The sequence below is a fragment of the Dreissena polymorpha genome, chromosome 4, assembly GCF_020536995.1.
Source record: "Dreissena polymorpha isolate Duluth1 chromosome 4, UMN_Dpol_1.0, whole genome shotgun sequence".
Taxonomy (NCBI): domain Eukaryota; kingdom Metazoa; phylum Mollusca; class Bivalvia; order Myida; family Dreissenidae; genus Dreissena; species Dreissena polymorpha.
The window spans coordinates 129,541,826-129,566,417 of record NC_068358.1 but is presented as its reverse complement, the minus strand read 5'-3'; the positions used below and the strand labels follow the sequence as shown (position 1 = coordinate 129,566,417).

Below are 24,592 nucleotides of genomic sequence, written 5' to 3'. Positions count from 1 at the left end.
CAAAACGTGCAATATTTGAGCAATATCTTCTGTACACAAAATATTTCCAGTTATAGTGATATGAATTTGTTACTTTGTCAGAATTAAATTGTTTATTCATACGTATACATGTAAAAACGTCCTTAGACGTCATCCTGATTTGCTCGTTGATGATCGTACTGTTACATTGCATGATGGTATGTCTCTCAAGCTATTTTTTAAATTAGACACGAGCTATAGCTCATAGTCGTTTTGGTTTCATTTCATCATGCCTTAGAAATTTACGGTTCGGGTGCGCTGATCAGTATACTTATTAGTACTCCGCGTTAAATCGTATAGCGGAGTACTTTTGTCCTGACGGACATGAGAAAACAAACCGGTTTTGCAAGTTTGTTTGTGCATGGCTATTTATAGAAATAAATAGGTTCGATTTCAGTTCTAGCGAAGGCGTCTACGTGGCATCATCGTGAACCGAAAATGAAGGAGCACATAAATATTAATAGCGATATCGTTGATGAAAAGTTGAAAGGTTCTTTAGAAGAGCACAAGAATTCGCTGCTTCATGACATGGAACGCATTGTTGAACAGATAAGTGCACAAACTAACGTTACTCAATTAAATCAAATTTCGAGCTTAGTATCTGGCGTACCATCGTTTAAAAGAAAATCAAATGAAGAACAATTTAAGCACAATGCGCAAGTAAATTTTGCGCTTGATGAAGTAGAACATTTGTTGGAAAATCGAAATTTCGAAGAAACGCGACACAAAGTCGCAGAAGGTCAGTATTTGACGAAAATGTATATCCTACTTACTAGGAGAAAATTTCAATACTTTATTGCGTTGTATACATAACATATATTTATGTATAACCGTTTGACGAGTCTAATGCGATTCATTTGTTTTTGCAGTAAAAGCACTGGTTTTCATCGCCAGAAATTAATCAGATTGGCTGATGAATCAGAGTTGGGTTGGAGATTCGTGAGCGAATACGAGCCTAACCCGCTAGCATCTGACTCCGAAGACGAAAAGCGGATGTACAGGGCAAAGGCGCAGGCAAACATGAATCTGAAAGCGTAGAGATCGAGAAAATCCCGAGGCACGCGCAACTGGCCATACCGGAAGCCGGTAGTTTCAACCAACAATGCATCCCAAGGGGCGTCGACGAAACAGTCATTGAGGCGCCCAGGGATATGTTCCGCTTGTGGAAAGCCGTGTCATTGGAAAGGAGCAGCTGAATGTTCAGCAAACAGCTCAAACAATAAGATAAGTAATTTTATGTTTTAGACACCGCTACACAAAAGATTGGTTGTTCCGATTCCGTCGGAAAACGGTAACGTACTTAAAGTTGTAAAAACTGATAAGGGTCAAAAGGATCCTATGACAGAGATTGATACCGCAGGTTCGCCGATAGGTAGACCGAGAGCACACGTGGCAAAGTGGCAAGAAGCTACTGATAGTAAGTTCATTTTAGATGTAGTAAGTGACGGATGCAAGCTTCCTTCTAAAACTGTTCCCGAACATTCTCAGATGAGAAACAATTACTCTGCGAGAGAAAATTCAGTATTTGTAGAAAGCGAAATAAAAGCTTTATTAGAGAACGGTGTTGTTTCGAAATGTAACGATATTCCACATATTGTTAATCCGCTTACAGTAGCATTTAATAAGAAAGGGAAACCACGATTAGTTCTAGATTGTATATATTAACCACACTTGCACCAGTTTAATGTAAAATTTGACGATATTAAAGTTGCTGAAGCTTTGTTTTGAGAAAAATTCCTTTTTATTTTCGATATAAAAGGAGCATATCATCACATTGATATATTCAATGAACATAGAACATATTTAGGATTTAGCTATCAAGACAATAATGAGCAGTGTTATTATATGTTTAATTCGCTTCCATTCGGCATAAAAACAGCCGGTCATATTTTTACTAAACTTCTTAGAGTTGTAGTAGCATTCCTTAGATCAAAAGGACTGAAAATAGTTATGTTTTTGGATGATGGTATTGGTGGAAATGTAGAATATGATAGAGCATTATGTGCTAGTATATTTACAAGAAATAACCTGGTGGAGATTGGATTTTTATTGGCCGAAGATAAATGTAATTGGATTCCTTCTCAGAGAGAAGAATGGTTAGGGCGTGTGCTTGATATGCAAACAAATCGACTGTTCATTACTGAAAACAGAGTGTTTAGACTAGAGAAAAGTATTGATTCGATGATCTATCAAATTCATCAAACGAGCGAAACAATATTGCCTGTAAGACTCGTAGCTAGCATTGTAGGGCAGATCATTTCCTTTCAGAGTGTTATTGGAAACCAAAGTTAGGTTGCTAACAAGACATTTATACAATTGCATAAATGCCAGGGCTAGTTGGAGAGCTCCCGTTATTGTGACAGAGCAAGCTATTTCCGAACTTACGTTCTGGAAAGAAAATGCTAGGCAATTAAATAGCAGTGGGAAATATTTCAAACACAATCAAGTGTGTTTGTTTAATATATTTGCTGATGCAAGTAGCACAGGTTAAAGAGGTTTTATAGAAATTTGTTTTCATGTTGATAGGCAAAATGATAGTCAAATTTACGATTTTCATGGAAATCAAAGAACAAAATTAAACAGCAATTTGTTTAATGCACTTGACGAACAGAGTAAAGGTACTGACGTACGGTCTCTGAGAAAAGGTATATTATCGCTCCCGGAAGTGAGCAGTAAGAGTAAGCTATGGTCCCCAGAAGTAGTCAAATATCCCAGTAGATTGCTCCCGAAAGTGAGCAGAGAGAGTATGCTATGGTCCCCGGAAGTGGACATATAGCCTATGCTATGGTCCCCGGAAGTGGACATAGAGCCCAGTAGATTGCTCCCGTAAGTAAGCAGATCGTTTATGGTATGGTCCCAGGAAGTGGACATAGAGCCTAAACTATTGCTCCCGGAAGTGAGCAGATCTTGTATGTTATGGTCCCCGGAAGTGGACATAGAGCCCAGTAGATCGCTCCCGGAAGTGAGCAGAAAAGGTATGCTATGGTTCCCGGAAGTGGACTTAGAGCCTATAAGACTGCTCCCGGAAGTGAGCAGAAAAGGTATGTTTTGGTCCCCGGAAGTGGACATAGATTCTGTAAGATGCCTCTCGGAAGTGAGCAAAAATGGTATGATTTGGTCCCCGGAAGTGGAGATGGGTTGTAGATTATATGGTAACTCGGCGGAAGGTGACGAGTGTATCCTTTTTGTATAAAAGAAGATAATACGGTTAAAGATGTAGAAATAATTGGCATATGGTCTGATATAGAACAGACACGCAGCTCCACTTGGCGAGAAGCGGAAGCAGTTAACATAATAGTAAATACTTTTGGTAGTGCTTTATAAAATTCGTACATTAAAGTGTATTCAGACAATAAAAATGTAAAATCAATATTACAGAATGGTAGTCGAAAAAATGATATTCATGAAGTAGCTTTATATTTTAATATGTTTTGTGATCAAAATAATATAACAGTATGCCCGGAATGGATTCCAAGAGCAAACAATGAAAAGAGCGACTATTTAAGTAGATGTTTTGATTCAGATGACTGGCAGATAAAGCCATGTTATTTTATAGCTTTAGATACCACATGGGGTAAACATTCAGTTGATAGATTCGCATCGCGAGAAAGCAAAATGCACCCTTGTTATCCCAAAATGGGTTAGCTCGCCTTATTGACCAATGCTGATTTCGTCCGACGGCATTTTTAGAGATTTTGAAAAAGAGTGTAAAATTTTTGGTAGAGATTGTACGGCTCCTGGAAAGGGAAATAACGGTTGTTTTGGTAGTAGATTATCATTTGATATGATAGCGTTAAGATGCATACCATGATTCTTGTATTGATGTATATTTCACATATGTTTGACATGTATTGGTTTGAGAGAAACTCTGAATGATTAGATTAGAGGACGCGGGTTTACATGGGCAACAAAGAAATCAAATGGCGGACAGAATGGCTGGATATTTGATGCAATCGAAAGCTGACAATTCGGTGAAGAAATATAATTCTTCATTTGAACATTTCAAAACATATTGTGAAGAAAATTCGTTAGTTGCAATGCCAGCCTTACCTATATCAGTAGCAATGTACATGACTCAATTGATGGATCAAGGGAAATCTAACAACGTAGTTTCATCTGTGTTCTACAATAGCAAATGGGTTCATTCCATAAATGGTGTAAATGATCCAACGGAAGACAACATTGTTAAACAATTATTAGAAGCTTCAAAACGTGTTTGTTCAAAACCAGTTCAAAAGAAAGATGTACTTTCTTCAGAAATGATAAAGTCATAATGTTTGATGTATAAAGATTCCACTGATGTTATTGATGTAAGAGATTTAGCTATGATCATTTTAGGATATGCTGGTTTTATGCTTATTAATGAAGTAAGTGAACTTCGTTGTAAAGACGTTGAATTCAAATCTGATTATTTAGTTATTAATGTGCGCCATAGCAAAACTGACATTTGTAGAAATGGATTGTTATCGCAATAGGTACAACTACAGTTTGCCCATACGGTATTTTAGCAAAATATATACATGTATGTCGTTAGCAAAATTAAGTAAAGATTCAAACGATTTTTTGTTCAAACCAGCTTTTCGTTTGAAAACTGTATCCGCTTTAATTAAGAAAGACAAAAAATTAAGTTACACAAGAGCAAGAGAATGCATTGTTAAAAAATTGAAATAGTTGGTCCCGAACTTAACCTTGGTACACACTCTCTACGACCTAGTGGAGCCACTAATGTGGCCAATACTTCGAGCGTTTCTGAAAGATGTCTTAAGAGGCATGGGAGATGGAAAACTGACATAGCAAAAGACGGTTATGTTAAAGATTCTTTAGATAAAAGATTATCAGTTACAAAAACTTTAAACTTGTAACTTGCTAGAGATTGAAAATGCGTGTACTTTTGCATGCTGATAATGAAACCATATGTATGAATTTGAATTTGATGTTTATCCTACTATACTTTGCATGGTCTATATGCGTCTCTCGCAAATCGCACAACATAGTTGTTGTTTATGTTTGTTTGAAGCAAAGTTAGGACTTCTTAGTTTGAAGCAAAGTAAGGACTTCTTAGTACTCCGCGTTACACCGGTTTTGCAAGTTTGTTTGTGCATGGCTATTTATAGAAATAAATAGCTTTCGATTTCAGTTCTAGCGAAGGCGTCTACGTGGCAACATCAAATTCAAATTCATAATGTTGTTGTATACAAGAGTATGTGTGTATATTTATGCATACGATTAATTTTTTTTTACGAATATGCTTGGATAAAGGCCGTCATTCCTATATTCTGAAGAATGTACTAAGTGCATGGCTACGGTTCACACATTTTCTTCCTTGGTTGGGTGTTCCCACCTGAGAAAAGTAATGGGAGTTGTTCGTGGGCGACTAGCATTCTTTTGATGAAGATAAGGTTTAATCTGTAGTAAATCGAAAAAGAAAAACACTTTATGGTAATGAGATTAAATTTTGGAAAGTTATTTTAAAGTTTGAACCAGGCAAAATTTACTTAAAAAATACTACAGATTTTACCTGAGCATACACTTATGCACAGAATACAAATATGTGCATGAATTATACTTGTTAGTATATATTAGAAGTTGTGTACCTGCTTTATTAAAAGCAAGTTTGTATTGAATCTCTGTGAACATGTTGCCACAATATATGCGTCTCTCGCAAATCGCACAACATAGTTGTTATGTTTGTTTGATGCAAAGTTAGGACAACTATGTATTAGTCAACAGGTAATTATATTGAAAAGTTTATTCTGTTATTGCTATTTAATAAACATATTGGTGCTAAAATGTTTTATGAATTATTTTTTGCCAAGTATGGATTTTTGAGCTTTTTTTAACAGACTAAAACCTCTCATGTTCTGCACTGATCGTTCTCAGACGGTTAGCTTAGTTTTATTATTTTTGCTTGTTTTTGTCGCTATTCTATACAGTGTATTTTGTCTAGTATATTATCTTGTGCCTTATTGTTTGATAAATGGTTCCTTGACATAAATAAAGGACCGCATGGTGTAATAAGGACTCTCTCCTGGTGGTGCAGATGAAGGTTCTCTTTGTGTATATTATATTCGATGTATGAGATACATCACAATGCTTCCGTGTTGAGGGTTGCTACTATGCAATGACAGAACATGAAATTGGGGACCTACAACTTCTATCAATTGCGTCAGATCGGCCATTAACTTTTTTTTCGTTTAAAATAATGAAACATAAGGTTTAAAAGCGTTCACTCATGACGGACTTTAAGCTAAGAAATCGTTCTCACGAGAAAAAGGTTAACAGTACACACAATTCACATAAGCAAAGATGTATTCGAACCAATTAGGAAACGAGAAAGCCTGTATAATCAGAGTCACTTGCATGCAACATGCAATATTATCTCACTTGACGAAGTACTCACAAACTCACATGCACGGTTTAGAGATGACTGCATCCAGTCTCAATTGCATGACACATAATTTCAATTAGAGCCCAAATGGACATATTTATGACAAGATGATGCTTTGAATAACACAAACTGCAATGAAGAACGTAAATTATAGTGAGATGAAATTTGGAGTTATTAATTTATATTTTGTTACGTGCTCAATAGTGATATGTTTTATATATACATTGAGCAAGACTAGGTAGTTTGTGACGACTTTTCAAGAGAAAGTGCAGCTGCAGAACTATGCACACTGTATTTCTAATTTGTAAGGTATTTAGAGCAATAAATCCTGGTCAAAACAAAATACTTCACTTATCATATGTATATTTGCTTAGTATGCTTTCTTAACTATTTGGATTTTTATTCCTTTTCAGAAATAAGATGCTTGCAGCATGTGAAATAAGAAAGGTAATGTCGCAATTAAAATTTCCAAGATGAGTTTATGTTCACTGACTTATGGGATTGACCTAAAGATCCTTTCATATACGTGCTAACTCATATAATTGTAATCATCAACTCTCTGTGACATTGATAGCGAAATCAATGGAATATTATTGAATTTATGTTTAAAACTACAATGTAGGCATTAAGCATTATCCAGTTATGGGTTTGGCAGCGTATTATATACATTACACAGGTTTTATACATTTGTCGATCTCGTTTAAGATGTATCAACTTTTAATACATTTTCTTCTTGACTAGATGTCACGGATTTGGCTACAAAAATAAGTTAAACATAATATTAGACCTTTTTGTTAGATAATTAGATTTTAGCCATTCATCTTGTAAACTGTTTGACCATTTTATCAATAAAAATGATTCTGTTATTTTCATTGGATAATGGACTATTACATGTATTTGCCATCCAGGGTTATTATATATGATCGGTTAATATTAACAGCTATAAAGATTTAAATATTTGCCATTTTTTGGTAAATACTTGAGTGTATTTATGCCTGAAACATTATCATACCTTAGAACTTCGTTTAACTTTCGAGAGAATAAAAATTAACAGAGTGAAAACGAGGACACTTATGTTTAAAAAAATAAGCTGTTGATTACATGTGATTTGGATTTAATAAATACGAAATAATAACACTAACAAGAAACAGTCTTATTTACAGGTATCAAGGCACCCTCGATATATTCTTATTCGATACAATGTTAAAGCAGAAAGCAATGAAAATCAATATAAAATGAATTACCTGGAATATTGTTTTTGTAAACTCCATTTTTCATAAAATTATATGTTCGAATGCCTTTATCTGCTCCATGTTATGTTTTCTATGAAATTCTTATGGAATCAGTTTCCAATGTTTGAATGATTTTGTCAAAATTGTAAGTCTTTGTGTGAGTTTTTTATATGGATTTTAATGATACTTTGTTTACTTGTGTATCAATATAATTTCGCGTAACAAGCTCCCGTTTGACTGTGAATCTCTAAACTGATAGGTATCAACCTCCTCCCGCCAAGTAACTGTCATCATCAATTGGCATGGTTGTAGGTTTAAACGTCCTCTTGACCGACCGACCATCCGACCGATCGAGTACAGTGGCCATTATGAAGAAACGTTCGAACAAAATGTTCTTGACAAAAATCCGAGTTGATACATTGGAATTACTTGATTCAGTTTTGATTTATAACTTCTGTCTAAAACTGTGCAACATACATGCATTTCCAGACATTTTACTCGTAATGAAGATTAATAGCACAGACACTCTCAATGGAATTATTTTGAAGGAATCTTGATATATTCTTTACTTCTGCTTCAATTAAAGCCTTTCATGCAACCGACATTTCGATTAAGTGCTCTTGTTGTATTACACTTTGTATTACGTTTTTGACCTGATTATGAATTCTGCACAAAGCTCGAACTCACAAGGTTCCAATTAAAACATTACACAGAGTTGAACGTTTTGTTCCGCGGGGTTAAACATTGAACTTTAATTAACATAAAGGCAAGGTTGTGTTGCAGTAACTTCTAAATATAGTAGATAACATGTATTTACCTATTACGAATTCATGGTTTTCAGTCATTTTATAAATTAAGTTTTTTGTTTAACATGCGTGTATAAAACACATACCGTAAGTTACTGGTATTTTGGCCATTTTCAAAATTTCGCCATAAAATGATACACTGATAATACCGGTAGATTTTGCATGAAGCGTGGGGGATGATAAGTAAAGTTTCAAACGAAGGGCTTAATTAAATTATGCTATGATACATTCGTTGTTCTTAATGTATTACTGCTGATAGAAGCAGGCAGTGAATTATTGAATATTTTATTAATATAACAAGTAACACGAGTAACAACAGCATTTATTTTGGTGAAATAACAGTTTTCTAATACTAGTATACTCCTAACATATGGCTGATCGTAGGAAGCAGTCAACTTAATCTTCAAATTTAGGATGAGTTACACGTTCAGAAGAGACGTTAGATAGTTTCTTTACATGTGTCCAACAAATAAACTTGCGATTGCATTTGATACTATGTTTATCATTTTCGAATTTTCTTTACTAATGAATATGCTATGTTTGTATCGTAGTGTATACTCAATTCCCTCATCTATGTTTAATACATTATTCACTTATTTGTGATTTTAGTAAAGACAATTGTCTTATTAGTTTTTATGTGTTATTTGTTATGTATTGTCCTGCATTGTACGAGCACTTGTTAACTTGCTTCACATAGCCGGTGAACGGATGGCCATAAGTGTTTCTATTGTGTTGCAACTTCCTTTATTGAATTCCAAACGTCCATGAAAAATGGGATCATGTTTGATCATGATACATGGGTACATACTGAAATACAAACATATAATTAAGCATCACGGATTGTCCTTAAGTTAATACGAATAGACACACATGTGATGAGACTCTTTTTGCAATCTGCAGAATATCCGATGAAACTTGTAACAAGATTGTGGACTAGCACGCTTATTCACCACCAGGAACAACTATATGTTTGCATCATTTTCAGTGTTTACTTATAGACGTTTGCGTATGCTCTGAGTTTGAAATGATTTTTATGGTTAATAAATAACTTGTAATGTATAATATTGCGAGTTTGTGTATTTTAACCTCAACAAGTAGCGTACACAAATATGCTCATAATAGTAAGTAAGAGTGTTAAAATGAATAGAAGGCGTATTAAATATACAGCATTCTTAATACTTCTATATGGGTATTTTGTATACACAGGTGCTGATATTCATTGCGCATGTTACTATTTTTTCCTAATAAATGTTTGATATGTCAATAATGTTTCAACACCTTCTTTTCGGTTGAATGAATATGGCATGTAATAATTAAGAATATTTTTGTTCAAATAGTGGATATTTTTATTGAATGATCTCTTTTATTTTGCAAATATATTTCCTAATGCATACGCCAACATTTTTTATTATATTCCCACTTTTTCTGTTTGATGTTTGTTGCAAAAATGAAACAGTTAATGTGTCTTATGCGAGCTACAAAAGGGCATCTACCTGAGCAAAGTGAAGTGCATGTCTTGTTAAATATTTAAACAAAATACAAAAATATAATCAGCATTCACAATTTTTTTTTGTTTTGCTGACGAGCTTGAAAGCCAATTTTATAGTGATAAACAATTTATCGCAGGACATTTTGTTTCAATATGCTTTTTTGAGGAAGTAACATTGCAACAACAACAATTCTATTGTGTCAACTAAACACTTTTCATACTCCCTTTCACGGGAATCCGGTCAAGGCAATATCTCCTGAACATTCAATATTACCTCATCGCCTTATATTGTTGACAGAGTTAGAATTAAACAAATGTTTCAATGCCAAGTAGTAATCTCACCGGTAAGATAAATTAATCTGGAACTATTGATATAATCGAAAGTTCTTGTCAGAATCGAATTTTTGTAATTGAAACACCAACGACGTCAACAAGAAGTTGTTTTCCCTCTTATCTTGTCTGATATATTGCATATTTAACCCATACACACTATAGAAGACACTGGCATGCTTTCGTCTTGTTTTCGGTTTTTTAGATAAGTGTTGTAAATGACGGGCATACGTGTATTTATATCAAAGAAAAGGGAGTGGTTTCGTCCTTATGTAACCACTATTGTGTAACTTATTTTGCGAATATTATTTTTATAAGACGAATCTAATATGTTTCCACGATTATTTCAGATTGAATGTTAATGATCTGGCGCGTAATGTTTATAATTACATTGAACCAGGCGTCTTCTGTTTCTATAATTCCTTCACTTAAAGGAATCGCTTGGAAAACAATATATTTTAAATGGTGTATTAGATATTCATGTAGTATGGATAAGACATACAATATTCAAATAATGGTAATAAAGTCGGAACGAGTGATCGCCAAATAAAAGACGACAGTTTGACCTTTTTCCATAAATCGATGTGCTCGAATCGTATCTAAACAAATTGCTTTTACAAAAATATCAGTGCGACAAAAACGGCGATTGATACATCATCACAAAATGAAGCATTTTTTTGTTAAATTCCATACAGGCAGGTGAACGCCTGTTGATATAGTGAGCATTAAAGAGTTTGGTATTTAAATAGATGCTAAATTGCAAAACGCAAGCTAATTCGTAACAAATATGGAAAAACAACAACAACAGACACTATACGTAATTAAGAAATATGCATAATAAGGACATTGAATATAAGCTTAAACTTATGTTGTTTAAACATAAAATACTTTTTGTAACTCCACGGTAAAAATGCAAATAATATTTGAATTATTATAACTCGATTTTTCTATCGTCGTCTTCGTCGCCTGCAGCATCTGCTTTTGTGCTCGGGTTATGGTCTCCAAGGCAAATTAAAAGGACCTTTTCACGTTTTGATAAGTTGACGAAATTGATACAATTGTTTCAGATTTGCAACTTTTCGTTGTTGATATATTTGCGAGGAAACAATCATAAGGAACATTTATACTATGCTCGAAAATATCCATTATATGCATCTTTTGACAATTTAAACACCTGAAATTAAATAGCGTAAACACCCAAAACGATTGAATAATTTGGAGAGTTCTGTTGTATTTTGTGACGTAACGAGGAATGCTAATATACGTATACAATACACTATCAAAATAAGAGCACGGATGGCCGAGTAGTTTAAATGCAAATTTTTTACTCCAAGTGTCAGCAGTTCGATTATAGCATTTAATGACTCACTTTACTACATGAAAAAAATCGGTGAAAAGGTCCATTTAGGTAAAAATGTTGTTGCGGACAGCGTATAGTGCAGCTGCTTTTTCTTCTTATATGACGAACACATTGGCGTATGCTTTTTATTTAAATAATCTCTGTAAAAAGTGCATAAAACAACTTTGAATATAAAACATTTTGACATAATTTGAGAGTCTACTTCGGAAAAAGTCTATGAGAACACTGTAATGATCCCCTAATATTTAAGTAAATGGTCAAAAATACATAAATCATTTTTTTTGCATTTTTATTGGTTTTATTGACATTAAATTCTATATGTTGACTCCTTTATTGTTACTGTTTTTTTTAAAGATTCAATATATATAGGATCTTGCATGAGTGGTCGTTTTGTATTGAATTTATTAAACAAGTCATTAAAATATAGATAAAAACGAGGCTTGCCGAGTTTTTATCAAGCCTCGTATTTATCTTTATTTAGATGACGAGTTTAATAAATTGACAACACAATGACCACGAATCTAAGATTCTATTTATAATGTGACCAACACATTTTCTTTTTTATTTTATGCTCTTTTCACCGTTTATTCACATCGTTAAAGAGTTTTACTGAAGAAATTTGCTGGAATAATGACGTCATTACGTTAAAAAAAGCGTCTTTTCACTGTTATATAAGTAGTGTAAAAATACCCGTTTAATAAACCAAAATTTAGTATTGCGTTATTTCACTCCTGAAGCGAAGGTAATGTTATAAAAAATTGTAGAAACGCCCGCAAGTTATTGACCTATATTTCGTCATTTAAATACATCAGCATTGTGTCATCACTTCCAGATATAGCTGGAGATGCGGTTAAAGAAGCCGTTCACACTATTGGCGAAGGCGCTGGTCGAGAAGGAGCTGGCAGTCTCCCTCAGGCTTTCCACTCCACAGGAGATGGCACCCGATATAATGCTGGAGAACACCCTGAAATGGACAAATAATTTAAAAAATCCGTTAAAAATATATTTAATCCTCCTTGTCAATAGGTTTGTGTAGGTCGTGGTTTACAAGCAATATCTGCATATAACAACACTTTATATACATTATATAATTAATAGCTTTTACATTGCAGTATAAACATGATTGTTATTGTAAAATTATAACTTCAATTCCTTATCACAACTACTGGAAAAGAGGTAGCAAGTTTCCTTTCTTGACTTTTGCGCAAATCGTTGAAATAATAAAAATAAAAACATGATCATTCAAGGACAGATACGATTTTGCTCCTTTAACCGTAGTCGTAGTTTTGTGCATTTTACAATCGTAAATAAACATTTGTATTAATATTATATAGTAACTACACGATATAATTCTGAAAAAAAATATCAGAATTTGAAAGTGATAACAACTGAGTTGTTACCGAAAATAACCTTCGATGAAGTACATAGTACATTTGCTTGACATCGAATGCCATAAGTGAGCACCCCCACCCCTTAGAAAAGAGAGCTAATGACTGACTTTGCAATTTATATCATACCTTAAAAAAAATGATAACAACTAAGTTGGCACCCGATCCCATACTAAAATAACCGGTGAAAGGGGGAGGTGATATAAACTGAAATGTTTTCACATACCGTATAGAAAACCCGAACTAAAAATTTGTAAACTTAGCTTATGATAACAATCAAAAGATAGAATGAGTAATATGAGAAAATAAAGGTGTTTTTGGTCTGGGGCGTAGACCTAAGGCCATATCAATGATACAAATTTCTGAGACAGTAAGAATTGGCTGGCTGCCAAAACCCACGAATGAATGAATTCCCAAAAGTCCGATTTACCACTTGGCGGTAATTCACGGCAATCAAAGAAGTTATTCGCAGATCTCAATAACCCGCCTTGTAAATACAGAACATCACTATATAACATGACAGTGTCATAAAACGTGTAAAAAATATTATTGAAGCAAAATTGCTAAGCATTGTCTACGACGTAGTTTTTATTGTTGGCATATTCCTGCGAAAATAAGTTCCTCACTTGACGGTGTAGGCCGAAAAGATACGAGTGTCTACGGAGACAGTAAGAAGATTTTTTTTCTGATACATTTTTTGAAGACATTACAGTTGGTATTTATAAACATATTTTAAGATATTGTTATTTAATTATGCGTTAACGAGACATTCAAGAAAAAAGAAAATGAAAAAACAACAACAACACATTTTCATGATCATTCTCGGAAATAGACGACGTTACCGGATATGATATTTCACTGCGCAGATCGAGCGCGCAAATCGAGCGCGAAAAGTTCTACGTGAAACAACGTACACAATCTGTACACCGTTCTTTAACAGGGTAAAGGCCCAGTCTCACTATGATGCCGGCGGAGCCCCTTTGCGTGATCCGGAATCTACCGGGATGAACCGGGGCTCTACCGGGATGAACCGGGGCTCCATCGGGGACGACCGAGATGAACCGGGGAAAACCGGGGCTCCACTGGGAAAGTATTAAAATGTTTAATACCTCCAGGATGAACCGGGAGTCACAATGAAGGACCGGCAACGACCGGCGCGGCACCGGGAACAACCGGGACGGCACCGTAGCTCCACCGGGGCCCATACAGACCCCGGCAGAGCTACGACAACGCCCCAGTGAATGCCGTTAGAGTCCCGGTATAGCCACGTTATATAAGAAAACAGTTGCTCTACCGGAACGCCACCGGCATTCACCGGGGCTCCTCCGGGGAATTACCGGCGTCGACCGGGGTAACACCGGGGCGTTGCCGTAGCTATGCCGGGGTCTGATGCCGGTATAGACACGGTGAGTGCCGGCGGTTTTACGGTATACCGGGGCTCTGCCGGCTTTCACCGGAGCTCAACCGGGGCACTACCGGCGACAACCGGGGCTATGCCGGGACGCTGCCGGCTTTCACCGGGGCACTACCGGCGACAACCGGGCTCTGCCGGGGCCTCACCGGGATAAACCGTAGCCAGTCCGGGTTGACCGGGACTCTGCCGGGCTGTTAACCGGCTTCAACCGGGGCGGCACCGAGAAATAGTGTGACTGCGTTAAAACATTTCTACGAATCATCCCGGTCCTCGCCGGTCGACCGGCGTTAGCAAACCGGGATGAACCGGGGCTCTACCGGCAAAAGTGAGACTTGGGCTTAAGTGGATTTTCTTTTGTATACACATTACCAAGAAGTATGAGTGTTTTCCTGATCTGTTAATTATGTAATAGAAAGCTTTTTTAGGCTATTGGAAGTGATTTATTTGACGCCAACAGTAACAGTTTTTATGCGGCCATGTTGTTGTTTTTGTATATCTTCACCGCCTATGTAGACGAACCTCTACCAGATCTGTAGAGTTGAACAAAAGGTTATCGTTCCCACAACCAGTATCGTGTTGTCCTCCACCGTCTATGTACACTGTAGTGTATACACAACTATTGTCTTGTCTTACGGTCTCTGAGCTTCTGCACTCAACCGCTAGGGTCAATCCGTATAAATTCAAACAAAGGGAGAAATTCGGACAAAACATCGTAAATGCATTTTACGTCACACTAAACCTAGACCCAGGCCTTCAGCGCCTACAGCGCTTTTATTATTGATAGGGAACACACGCTTTTATAATGTTGCAGGCAAAACGTAGGTCATTAGAATAGAAAAAAATACACACGTACCTTGTGTCACGCAGGCCGATGAGAAGTCGCGCTTCCTCCATTCCCATCAGTGAGGTGTATGCATCGCCGTTTGTGTCCAAGAAGTCGCAGAAATCCTTGCCGTCCACTTCACCTGGAAAACAAGTTCACTTTACATATTGTGTCCATGTCCTCCTTACAAAAATGAATTAATTATTAGGATTAAACATATGACGTGTTAGTTTAAACATATTTCTTTTTTAATTATTTGTTTAATCCTCGGGTTTATTGAAACGCTCTCGAGTCCGTTTCCTGGGACAAGAACCAGAACTAGGTGTATTTTAGGGAGACCGAAAGAAAGCTCCCCAAATGGGGATGGAACCTGTGACTTCACGGTCGCTAGACGAACAACATATCCATTACGCCACAGCGACCTAAATGAAGTGTTCAGGGCGTTTTATACATTGGGTTTATTACGTTTGGTTTATTTGTGTCTCTTTTTTAATTCCTATGTGTTTAATATATATTTAACCCAACTAAATGATTGATGGGCTTAGTGTGAAATAAAAATAGTGGTTTACACCCACCGCACTAAGGCGGTGATTAGAGCGTTAACCATTTTTTGAGTTAAATGTCGTTCTGCACGTATTGTAGAGACCACCGGTAATTGGATGAAAACAAATCTAACGGGAGTTCACAAGCATATTGCTTGATTATTCTATATCATTGTGCATAATAACTTGCTTAATTTTAATCAATTTCACTACAATACACGTGTTTATCGACTTTTCATTATATGTATACTTAATCGTACTTAAATACAAGAAAATCATGTAAACCAATAATGTCCAATAATAGATCGGTTTTGTTATGTTTCGTAATGCAAATGATACTATTTTTACATTTGATAAAGCCAATATTATATTCTACCTTCATTGCAGTCCAGAATAGCGTTGATACCAGCGATTTTTATGTCCAAGCATGAGGTGGAATATGACTCGTATATTGGTTGCATGTGACCGACGAGGCAAATGCTGGTTTGATTCAACCACTGCTTACCCTGGAATACACAAAGAACCCAGGCTTTGGCAAACAGCGTAGACCCAGATGAGACGCCGCATGATGCGGCGTCTCATCAGGGTCTGCGCTGTTTGCTTAAAGAATCGCTATTTGTTCATCGTACATTTAGTTGCATCATTTACGCTTTGAACTTCAATGTCTTGTACAAAAACAAAACACACATATAAGCTGATCCAATATATGGTTTCTACCAATAAAAATTATGGACCCATTAAATCCACGGTACTTTTGTACATTGTCTTATTTTCAATGTATACTAATATAAAAGAAAGACAGTGGTTTGTGCAATTGCATGCATGGAACGTCACTATTTGACGTGGAGACTTTCGAAATGATGCTGAATTTTCATTTCAATATTATTGCATTTGACTATTGAAAACCCCATACAAATTCGTCAAACGAGTCGTAGTTCGCATCAATCTTGGAGCAAAAGTGTTTGCTAATTTTCCGCGTGTATCCACGTGCACCGCATGGGAATCTTCGCTCCAAGCAATCATAAAATTCGCAGCGCCCCCATCGAGCTTGTTGCAGGCAGCTTGCAAATTCGGCAGCGGGTACTTGAAATACAATAAAACGCCCTCAATTAGGTTACAATAAATCGGAAAAAATATGCAAAATAAATCCAAATATAAAAATAGGACAACTTTGTGTACAGTATTTGTCTTAGTTCTTTTCACTTTTTTTCACTTCTTGTATGTAAGATGGATGCGAAAGTCTATACCGTGTAAAAATAACAAGAATTACGATTAGTGTGTCGGAAAATTCATTTTAAAAGTATTATAATTATCGTAGTAAAAACCTGAATTTTGATCATGATGAATAGAGTTAAAATTGCATTTTGTTTCGGTAAGGCTAAGCTTTTTTTAATTTGTAACACTGCTATATAGAATGAATATAAGTATTAATATAATGTGATAGAAACGTTTGGTGAAAAGAAACGACTTTATATTGAACTATACACAAATGTAAATACTGATATAATCAGCCATAATAAGGCTCTGTTTTACGAGTGCTTTTATACATATGTGTCTGAGAAAACTGGGCTTAATTCAGGTGCGTAAAGTGTCGTCCCAGATTAGCCTGTTCAGTCCGCACATGCTAATCAGGGACGACACTTTCCGCTTTTATGGTATTTTAAGTTTCAAGGAAGTCCCTCCTTACCGAAAAATCAAGTTTAGGCGGAAAGTGTCGTCCCTGATTAGCCTGTGCGGACTGCACAGGCTAATCTGGGACGACACTTTACGCACATAATTAAGCCCAGCTTTCTCAGAACAAGACTTATATGTGGAAATGTCGAACAACTGTTCTTTTTTTGAGACGTTTGGCTTATAATTAAATAAAAGGCAATCATACTTAATGCAACAACACCAGATATGATACTGTAGCATTGTGTGAACTGCTAATAATGTCAGATTAGAAGACACGTCATGTTCAGATGATATGTACTGATGCTCAGGATTTCTTATTTTAATAATGAGTGTTTCAAATGTGTCTCAATCGTTTATTTTTTACTATTAAGCTGCACATGTTTCCAATTGCGGCAGACATCGATTGATATTTTTTTATTAATGGTATCCTTAATGAGTTTTATGACTTGCGATTGAAAAGCCGATTTAAAGATGTAACAATATTTGAAAACGGTCGATAAGTCACATACTATGGAATAATATCTTTTGAGCGAAAATAATGTTAAACTTAAAAAGTACATATATGATACGGTGTGTGGTGGCATGTGTTGGGTATGCGGATACTTTGATAACAGATGGCACGTCGATGCCAGATAACAACAAAAGCAACGCGCGAAAGGTAAGTTCATCAGTTTTTTTTTTTTAAGTTACACCATAAAGGTTAGTTTTTTAGACAAGGCACATGATCGAGTTTATAAATGGTGTATTCTTTTCTATTGCAAAGAAAAACTTCACGGAAGAATGGAAGATTTTTTCCCCAAAAATAGAAAATTCGGTCGGAAAAAAGCATTAACTGGATGAACAGTAAACATTTCAACAAAATAAAACTACTTAGAAATATTGCAAGGAATTGTTTGATATTCCAGCATGTAGAGTAATCACCGTGCTTCAAATACTGAAATTTTGATAGTATTAAATGAAATATAAACGAAGATATAGCATGTTTTAATAAGTGGTATTCATGAAGTTACGGATACTTTGATTCCCGATATAGGGCACTTCGGATAACAGAGACTTTCAACAAATTGGGCACTCTGATAACCGAGTTTTATCTTCTTCCTGAAATGCATTTATGTATATTATGGCTAGTCTTACCAAAACACTTTGAAGTACGAATCAATTTGCATTGTCAAGTCCGACACATTTTGAATCTATGCATAGCGTAACTACATACACATGTAAAATATAACCACTGACATTGTTCGTTTTCAAAAATCTTATTACTTTTAATTTATATTATAAACATTATAAGTGCAAATTTTAAATAAGATTCAAATGCTTATTTCTGAAGTAATATATTTCAAGTGACGACCGAAAATACTTGTCTAAATACTAAATAATAAACTTGCTTTTAAGTGGTAATTGAGATTAAGACAATTGAAAATAAAACGGATCATGTGGATCAACACGACTGTGTTCAATTGAACTTTTAGCAGGACTCTAGATAAGGGGAGAAAGGGGTCTTACAGCGGCCAATACACCTCATAAAATCCTTTGTCATTGGTGCTCATTAGAATCGCACCATGAAGACGATAGTAATGCGTAGCCACAAATTTATAAGAGATTGGAAAACTCCCTTTATATTGAGCTTTACACATTCCTTTCTATTTTATTATCATATTCCAAAGGGATAAGAACATGTTTCGGTAATAGACCCTTTTCACGTTTTTAATTGACGTCAGTACATATTTTTTTTTATTTATTGCCTGCTTACTATAGCAGTATTCCACAGCAAATTCTGCATTTCTGATCACTAAATAGAGTGTGTTATATCTGTTAAAAAGTTATCTGGAATCGAAGTGCCATTGTCTTTGAGATGATCGGTAAAGGAAGTGTCCATGAAAATTTTGGCATCCGACTCTTAAAACATTTGAATTTCCTCAAATGCGTATTCAACTAAAATTTAAAATGTTGCAACATTAATGGACATATTGATCGTTTATTTCGATTAGTTGGCACGTTCTTTATCTATTTCCAAGTATTTTGATTTTGTTGAAATACATACTGATCATCGAATTAATGACGATTATCGATTAAATGTTATCTCTTTTTATAAGCCATTGTTTTTCTCACAACTTTTTTGCTCCGCAATACGAAGTACTATTCCATTAATCGACCAAACAATGTTACGTGTCTGAAAACCAAATGAACAGAACATAAATGCAAAAAAGCTGAAGAACTCAATTCTCGCGCGTGGCTTTTGTTGTTATCTGGTATCGAAGTGCCATCTGTTATCAAAGTATCCGCATACCCGGCGTGAATAGGGTTTAACCCTTAAAGCGCTGGAGCCGAATTTTAAAGGCCTTTGCAAACAGTTTGGATCCAGATGAGACGCCACAGAACGTGGCGTCTCATCTGGATCCAAACTGTTTGCTATTCTGAAAGTATTCTTTGAAAAAAATCGAAGAAAATGCTAATTTTAGAAATTCTGCAGACGACATTTTAGCAGACGACAAATTTCCCAGCATGCAAAGGTTTAATGCATGTGCGAAAAATGTCGTCCAAGATTAGCTTAAGCAGTCCGCCTGAACTAGAATTTTGCTAAGAAGACACTTTCTCTTAACGAAAAATATCACAAAAGCGGAAAGTATCGTCCCTGATTAGCCTATGTGGACTGCACAGGCTAATCTGGGACGACATTTTACGCACATGCCTTAAACCCCCTTTTTATAGAGCACGGCCCATATATGATACGTTGTGTCGTGACAAGAACCGCGCGGCTATGTTTATTGTCAATGTCAATATTTGTGTCAAATAACATACGACTGCACTATGTTAAATGTCACAAGACTGCACTTTGATGTCAAAATAGCGATTTTCAGCTTCATATGTGATCATTCATTGAAGGACTTTTTAATAACCTGGACCATATGTTTATCTGCATGAGACGGTCTTTCTCACGCAAAATCGTGTTAATGCATAGGTCAATTTGGGGGGTCAAACATAAAATACAGCACTTCATTGTCAAGTCAAAAGGTTTCTGCTCTATCACTTGACCGCGAATAAAAGATTTAAAAAAATCGGAACAAATGTTCACCTATAGGATACGGTGTGTCAGGCGCAAAACCGCGCATCTTAAATCTGAAAGGTCAAAGGTTTAAATATATTACTAAATTGTCAGAAAAGGTATTATGCGCTGTCAAACAGGATCTTGCAACAAGCGATTTAAAACTTAGGTTGAACGTTATTGTTGATCTGTAGAAGTCGGTTTGTCACACAAAATTATCGCGTGGCTATCTTCAGTGCCCATGTTGTTTCGGTAAAAAGTGAAAATCTTGTCAAAATAGGGCTATACCATGACCACTTATTGCTGATTTGGCAATTGTGTTTACCAGTGTGAGTCGGTTTAATACACAATAAAACCAAATTGTTACCTTCAATTTCCATTTTTGTGTTTTAAAAACGATGATGTTATATTCATAAATCGATTTAAAAAAAAAAGGAATATAGTTGACACTTTTTCATGATATCATTTCATCGTTCCTCAAAACGTTATAAGTCTGTTGCTCTGGTCTCCTTTCTACCATTGAGTAATTAAATGGTAATTAAATTGAATGCGTTTAAATTCCCTTTTATTATTGTTTAATTTGAGTTGCAATGCTTTAAGGTTAAATCTTATTTACAATTATATGTATCATGAATATTACTGCGCCAAGTGTGAGATAGGTTGAGCGCTCTTAAACCGGTTTAACCCCTCAATGCTTTGCATTGACCGTTCCAAGGCGATGACCCCAGCTTTATTCCTGTATGTGTGTATGTTGTTTTGTATTTTGCTGTTTCGTACTGTTTTGGAAATTGGTCACTTGCCTTAAATTAAGGACCAACTAATTGTTTATAATGAAAATGCAAAACTGCTCCAGCAGCTGGAGTTTCACTTCTTTATTTTCTGAAATTGACCGCTCTACAACTTTTCCATGAAATGAATCTTTAAAGGAACATAAAAACCTGTAAAAATGTACGAGTCGTTTTAAATGCAGTGTATCCACGGTACTACCTTACAGGCCATACTTTTGACCAACGTCACAATTCAGAGCTGATTGTCAAGGCCTTAAGTATTTGTTTAAGCTGTATTTGATATTATTAACATTGTCACGGATAATTCTTCTTATGCTATTCATAATTATTTTATTTGATAAATGTTTCATTTGGTTGCACTTTTGACACATTGTGTTAGATCAGCATATTATTTTTTCTCTAAATAATTGTATAGTTAGAAAATAAATTTGACTCATAAATGCACGCTTTTTATCTTATTGAAATTGAAAAATAATCAGCTAAAAAGGCAGAGCAAACATATTCAGTAATGCCTATGATCAGAGCAGAATTCATAAATATTAAATAAACACGTTTGCTTAACTTGTCCTTAAACAAATTCATCGATATGATTTGTGATATCTTGTCATGTTCATCAAATTATACGTGGGTCATTAAAAGTTTAAAAGATAACAATTGATTGTCGCTTTATTAGCTATTCAAAATGATTATACATTGTGAATGATAAGAAAACTCTTATATTTATTTTATGATTACAAAAAATATCGATGCAGATATTATTAAATAAATTTCACTCTTCGGAAAAAGCACTTTCCAACCTTTTCTTATGTATAAAAAAGAATCATTAAAAACAATGAAATGCATTTGTGATTATATGTCGATTATCTAATAATATAGTCTATATTTTAAGATCAAATAACATTATAACCGTCACAATGCACTTTAGTGTACGGACTATAAACTAACCTATAGACTAATTGGAAATGCTATATTTGGATTTGCAATGAACATATTTCCTTTTTGAAAACACTATTCGCAATAAGTTAAAGCGTTGTTATTTAGCATTTACCTATGAGCGTTTACTATCAAATATGAAAAAAACGCGTGTGTTATTAAATAACATATTAAATAACTAATTGTAAATTGTGATCACATCGGAATATAATTAATATTAAAATAAATGCTTCCATATAAATTTGCTCGATAAATATATACACATACGCTAAACCAGTTGTTTTTTGTTGCGAAATTTATATTTGAGAATGACATCTTGACACTTCTTATAATCTTACCCTGATTGGCAGCAATAGGAACATTTGTGTTGTCGTTGTCCCTTAAGCTGAGCCAGGAAGGGACAGCAAAAGCATGCCCCACGAACACTGCACCAAACATCAACATCAACAGCTTCATTGTTATATCCGTCTCTAGTTTGCTTTACTTTAGAAAGGTTGCTGTTAAAGTAATTGACATACTAAATATGATAACGTTATATCAGTATTCTATCATATCAGTGATGTCACTGATGTAAGTCCATTTGTCAATTTTACGTACTACGTACGTATTAGTAATCTTATAAACACAGTCAAAGTCCTTTCTAGTAAATACATCAGCATCATGATATAAATGATTTAACAATCAATAAAATTATCCGTATTTATAATCTTAGACATATTTATTATAATCATAGTTATTTATCGCAATTCACGATATTAAGTCAACATCAATTAGGAATTATTTTCTCAATCATTTATCAAGCAATTATTAAAACAAATAGAGTAGGTGAGTCTCAAAACAATCATCATGTATGTAATTTTGCACACGCATGTAAATCAATAATGCAGACAATTCAAAATGTATCAAAGTGCACTTATTGGCAGAGTATTCGTATTCGTAAAAGTAATGGAGAGCTGTTTTTGTGTGCCTTATTTCCCTTAAGGATCTTCCAATATGTTTTCGGGGGTTTCTCATTAACTGCACGTAATTTAGAATTAATTTTGCTTCATGGTATTGATTTCTTGCTGAGTGACATTCGGGACGAAGCCATGATTTATTGTTAAGGAAATAGTTTGTATCATTTGCTTTTTCATTTGGGATGTTTCTGAGGTGGCGTTACCAAAGACGAGTTGCACTTCGTGTGTGATAAAGCCCTATGTTGGCCATGACTGGGTTATACATTTAGGCCCAGATATTGCCCCTTTATTTGGTGTTTCTTATTGTTGATTATAAGTTCGCCATTTTGATCAAGTTTCCAGGGAGGGTGGCTAATAATTTTTGTTTCAACTGATTTATGATTTGCTTTGACATAGTATAATAGAGTTACTCGATGCTAGTACATTGCGACCATCTGAGAATAAATGAGTAAATATAAAATCAAAGTCCGTGATAAAATTGTAGCTTACGACTGTTTCCCACACACACTCAATGAAGTATTTGTCCCTGGATGTAAACGCGCTATTTGTATCATCTTTACGGGTATTGTCACGTTTTGGTTAATTGAAAAAAGGAAAACCATTGTTTCAGATTTGCAAATGTTCGCAGATGTTAATATATTTTCGAGGACTCAGTAATACTGGACATTTACTATGCTCGAAAATGTACATTACATGCATCGCTTGACGATTAAAAAATCTTAAAGCGAGTATGCACGATTTTATATGTGTCAAATTATAATATATTGATAAAAATATGTTACAATAACACAGAATAGGCAATCATATTATACATTGAAGACGAATTTCATAAAATGAGGCAAAGACAAGTTAGCGCCACAAGCCGATTATGACGAAGATATTTCGTACATATTTTCCAACAAAAACCGAAGCATTCGTCTTTTTATTGAGTGAGTGTTCGTGTGTCGTATGAATAGATATCGTTGCAGGAAATTAAAATGATCCGTAAAACTAAATTTAGATTCACATCGTACATGCTGGCGAATTCGACTGTACAGAAATGTTCGATTTCAGAATTAAATATCTGGCTTATTTTGCTTTTTTCGACACATGTTTTTTTTTAAACTTTTATTTTAATTTATATTGAAATATATGTATAATATGTTTTTTTAAACATTTTATATACATTCATAAATATTTGATAAAATCGTGCATATTCGCTTTAAAATTAATAAGCGTTGCAAACGTTAAACGATCTAATAATTTTGGAGAGTTATGTTGTTATCGTTATATTTTGTGACATTAGGAGGATTGCTTATTTAAAGTATAAAGTACACCACTTACAATGTGAGCACTGATGGCCGAGTACACCACTTACAATGTGAGCACTGATGGCCGAGTACACCACTTACAATGTGAGCACTGA

At 35.0% G+C, this 24,592-nt stretch overlaps 1 protein-coding gene and 1 long non-coding RNA gene across 2 annotated transcripts; one reads left to right on the top strand and one right to left on the bottom strand.

Moving 5' to 3' along the window:
- Positions 1-240: 240 nt before the first annotated feature.
- Positions 241-9,080, top strand: LOC127876501 (uncharacterized). Its single transcript, XR_008047899.1, has 2 exons — positions 241-403; positions 5,143-9,080. It is a non-coding gene; the product is annotated as an uncharacterized LOC127876501 (long non-coding RNA).
- Positions 9,081-10,717: 1,637 nt separating this feature from the next.
- Positions 10,718-22,763, bottom strand: LOC127876474 (uncharacterized). The gene is made up of 5 exons (XM_052421786.1): positions 22,570-22,763; positions 16,704-16,873; positions 16,167-16,296; positions 15,279-15,390; positions 10,718-12,587 (listed from the first exon to the last, which is right to left on the bottom strand). Exons 1-5 carry the CDS (start codon positions 22,685-22,687, stop codon positions 12,446-12,448), a joined length of 672 nt encoding a protein of 223 aa, XP_052277746.1. The 5' UTR covers positions 22,688-22,763; the 3' UTR covers positions 10,718-12,445.
- Positions 22,764-24,592: the final 1,829 nt, after the last annotated feature.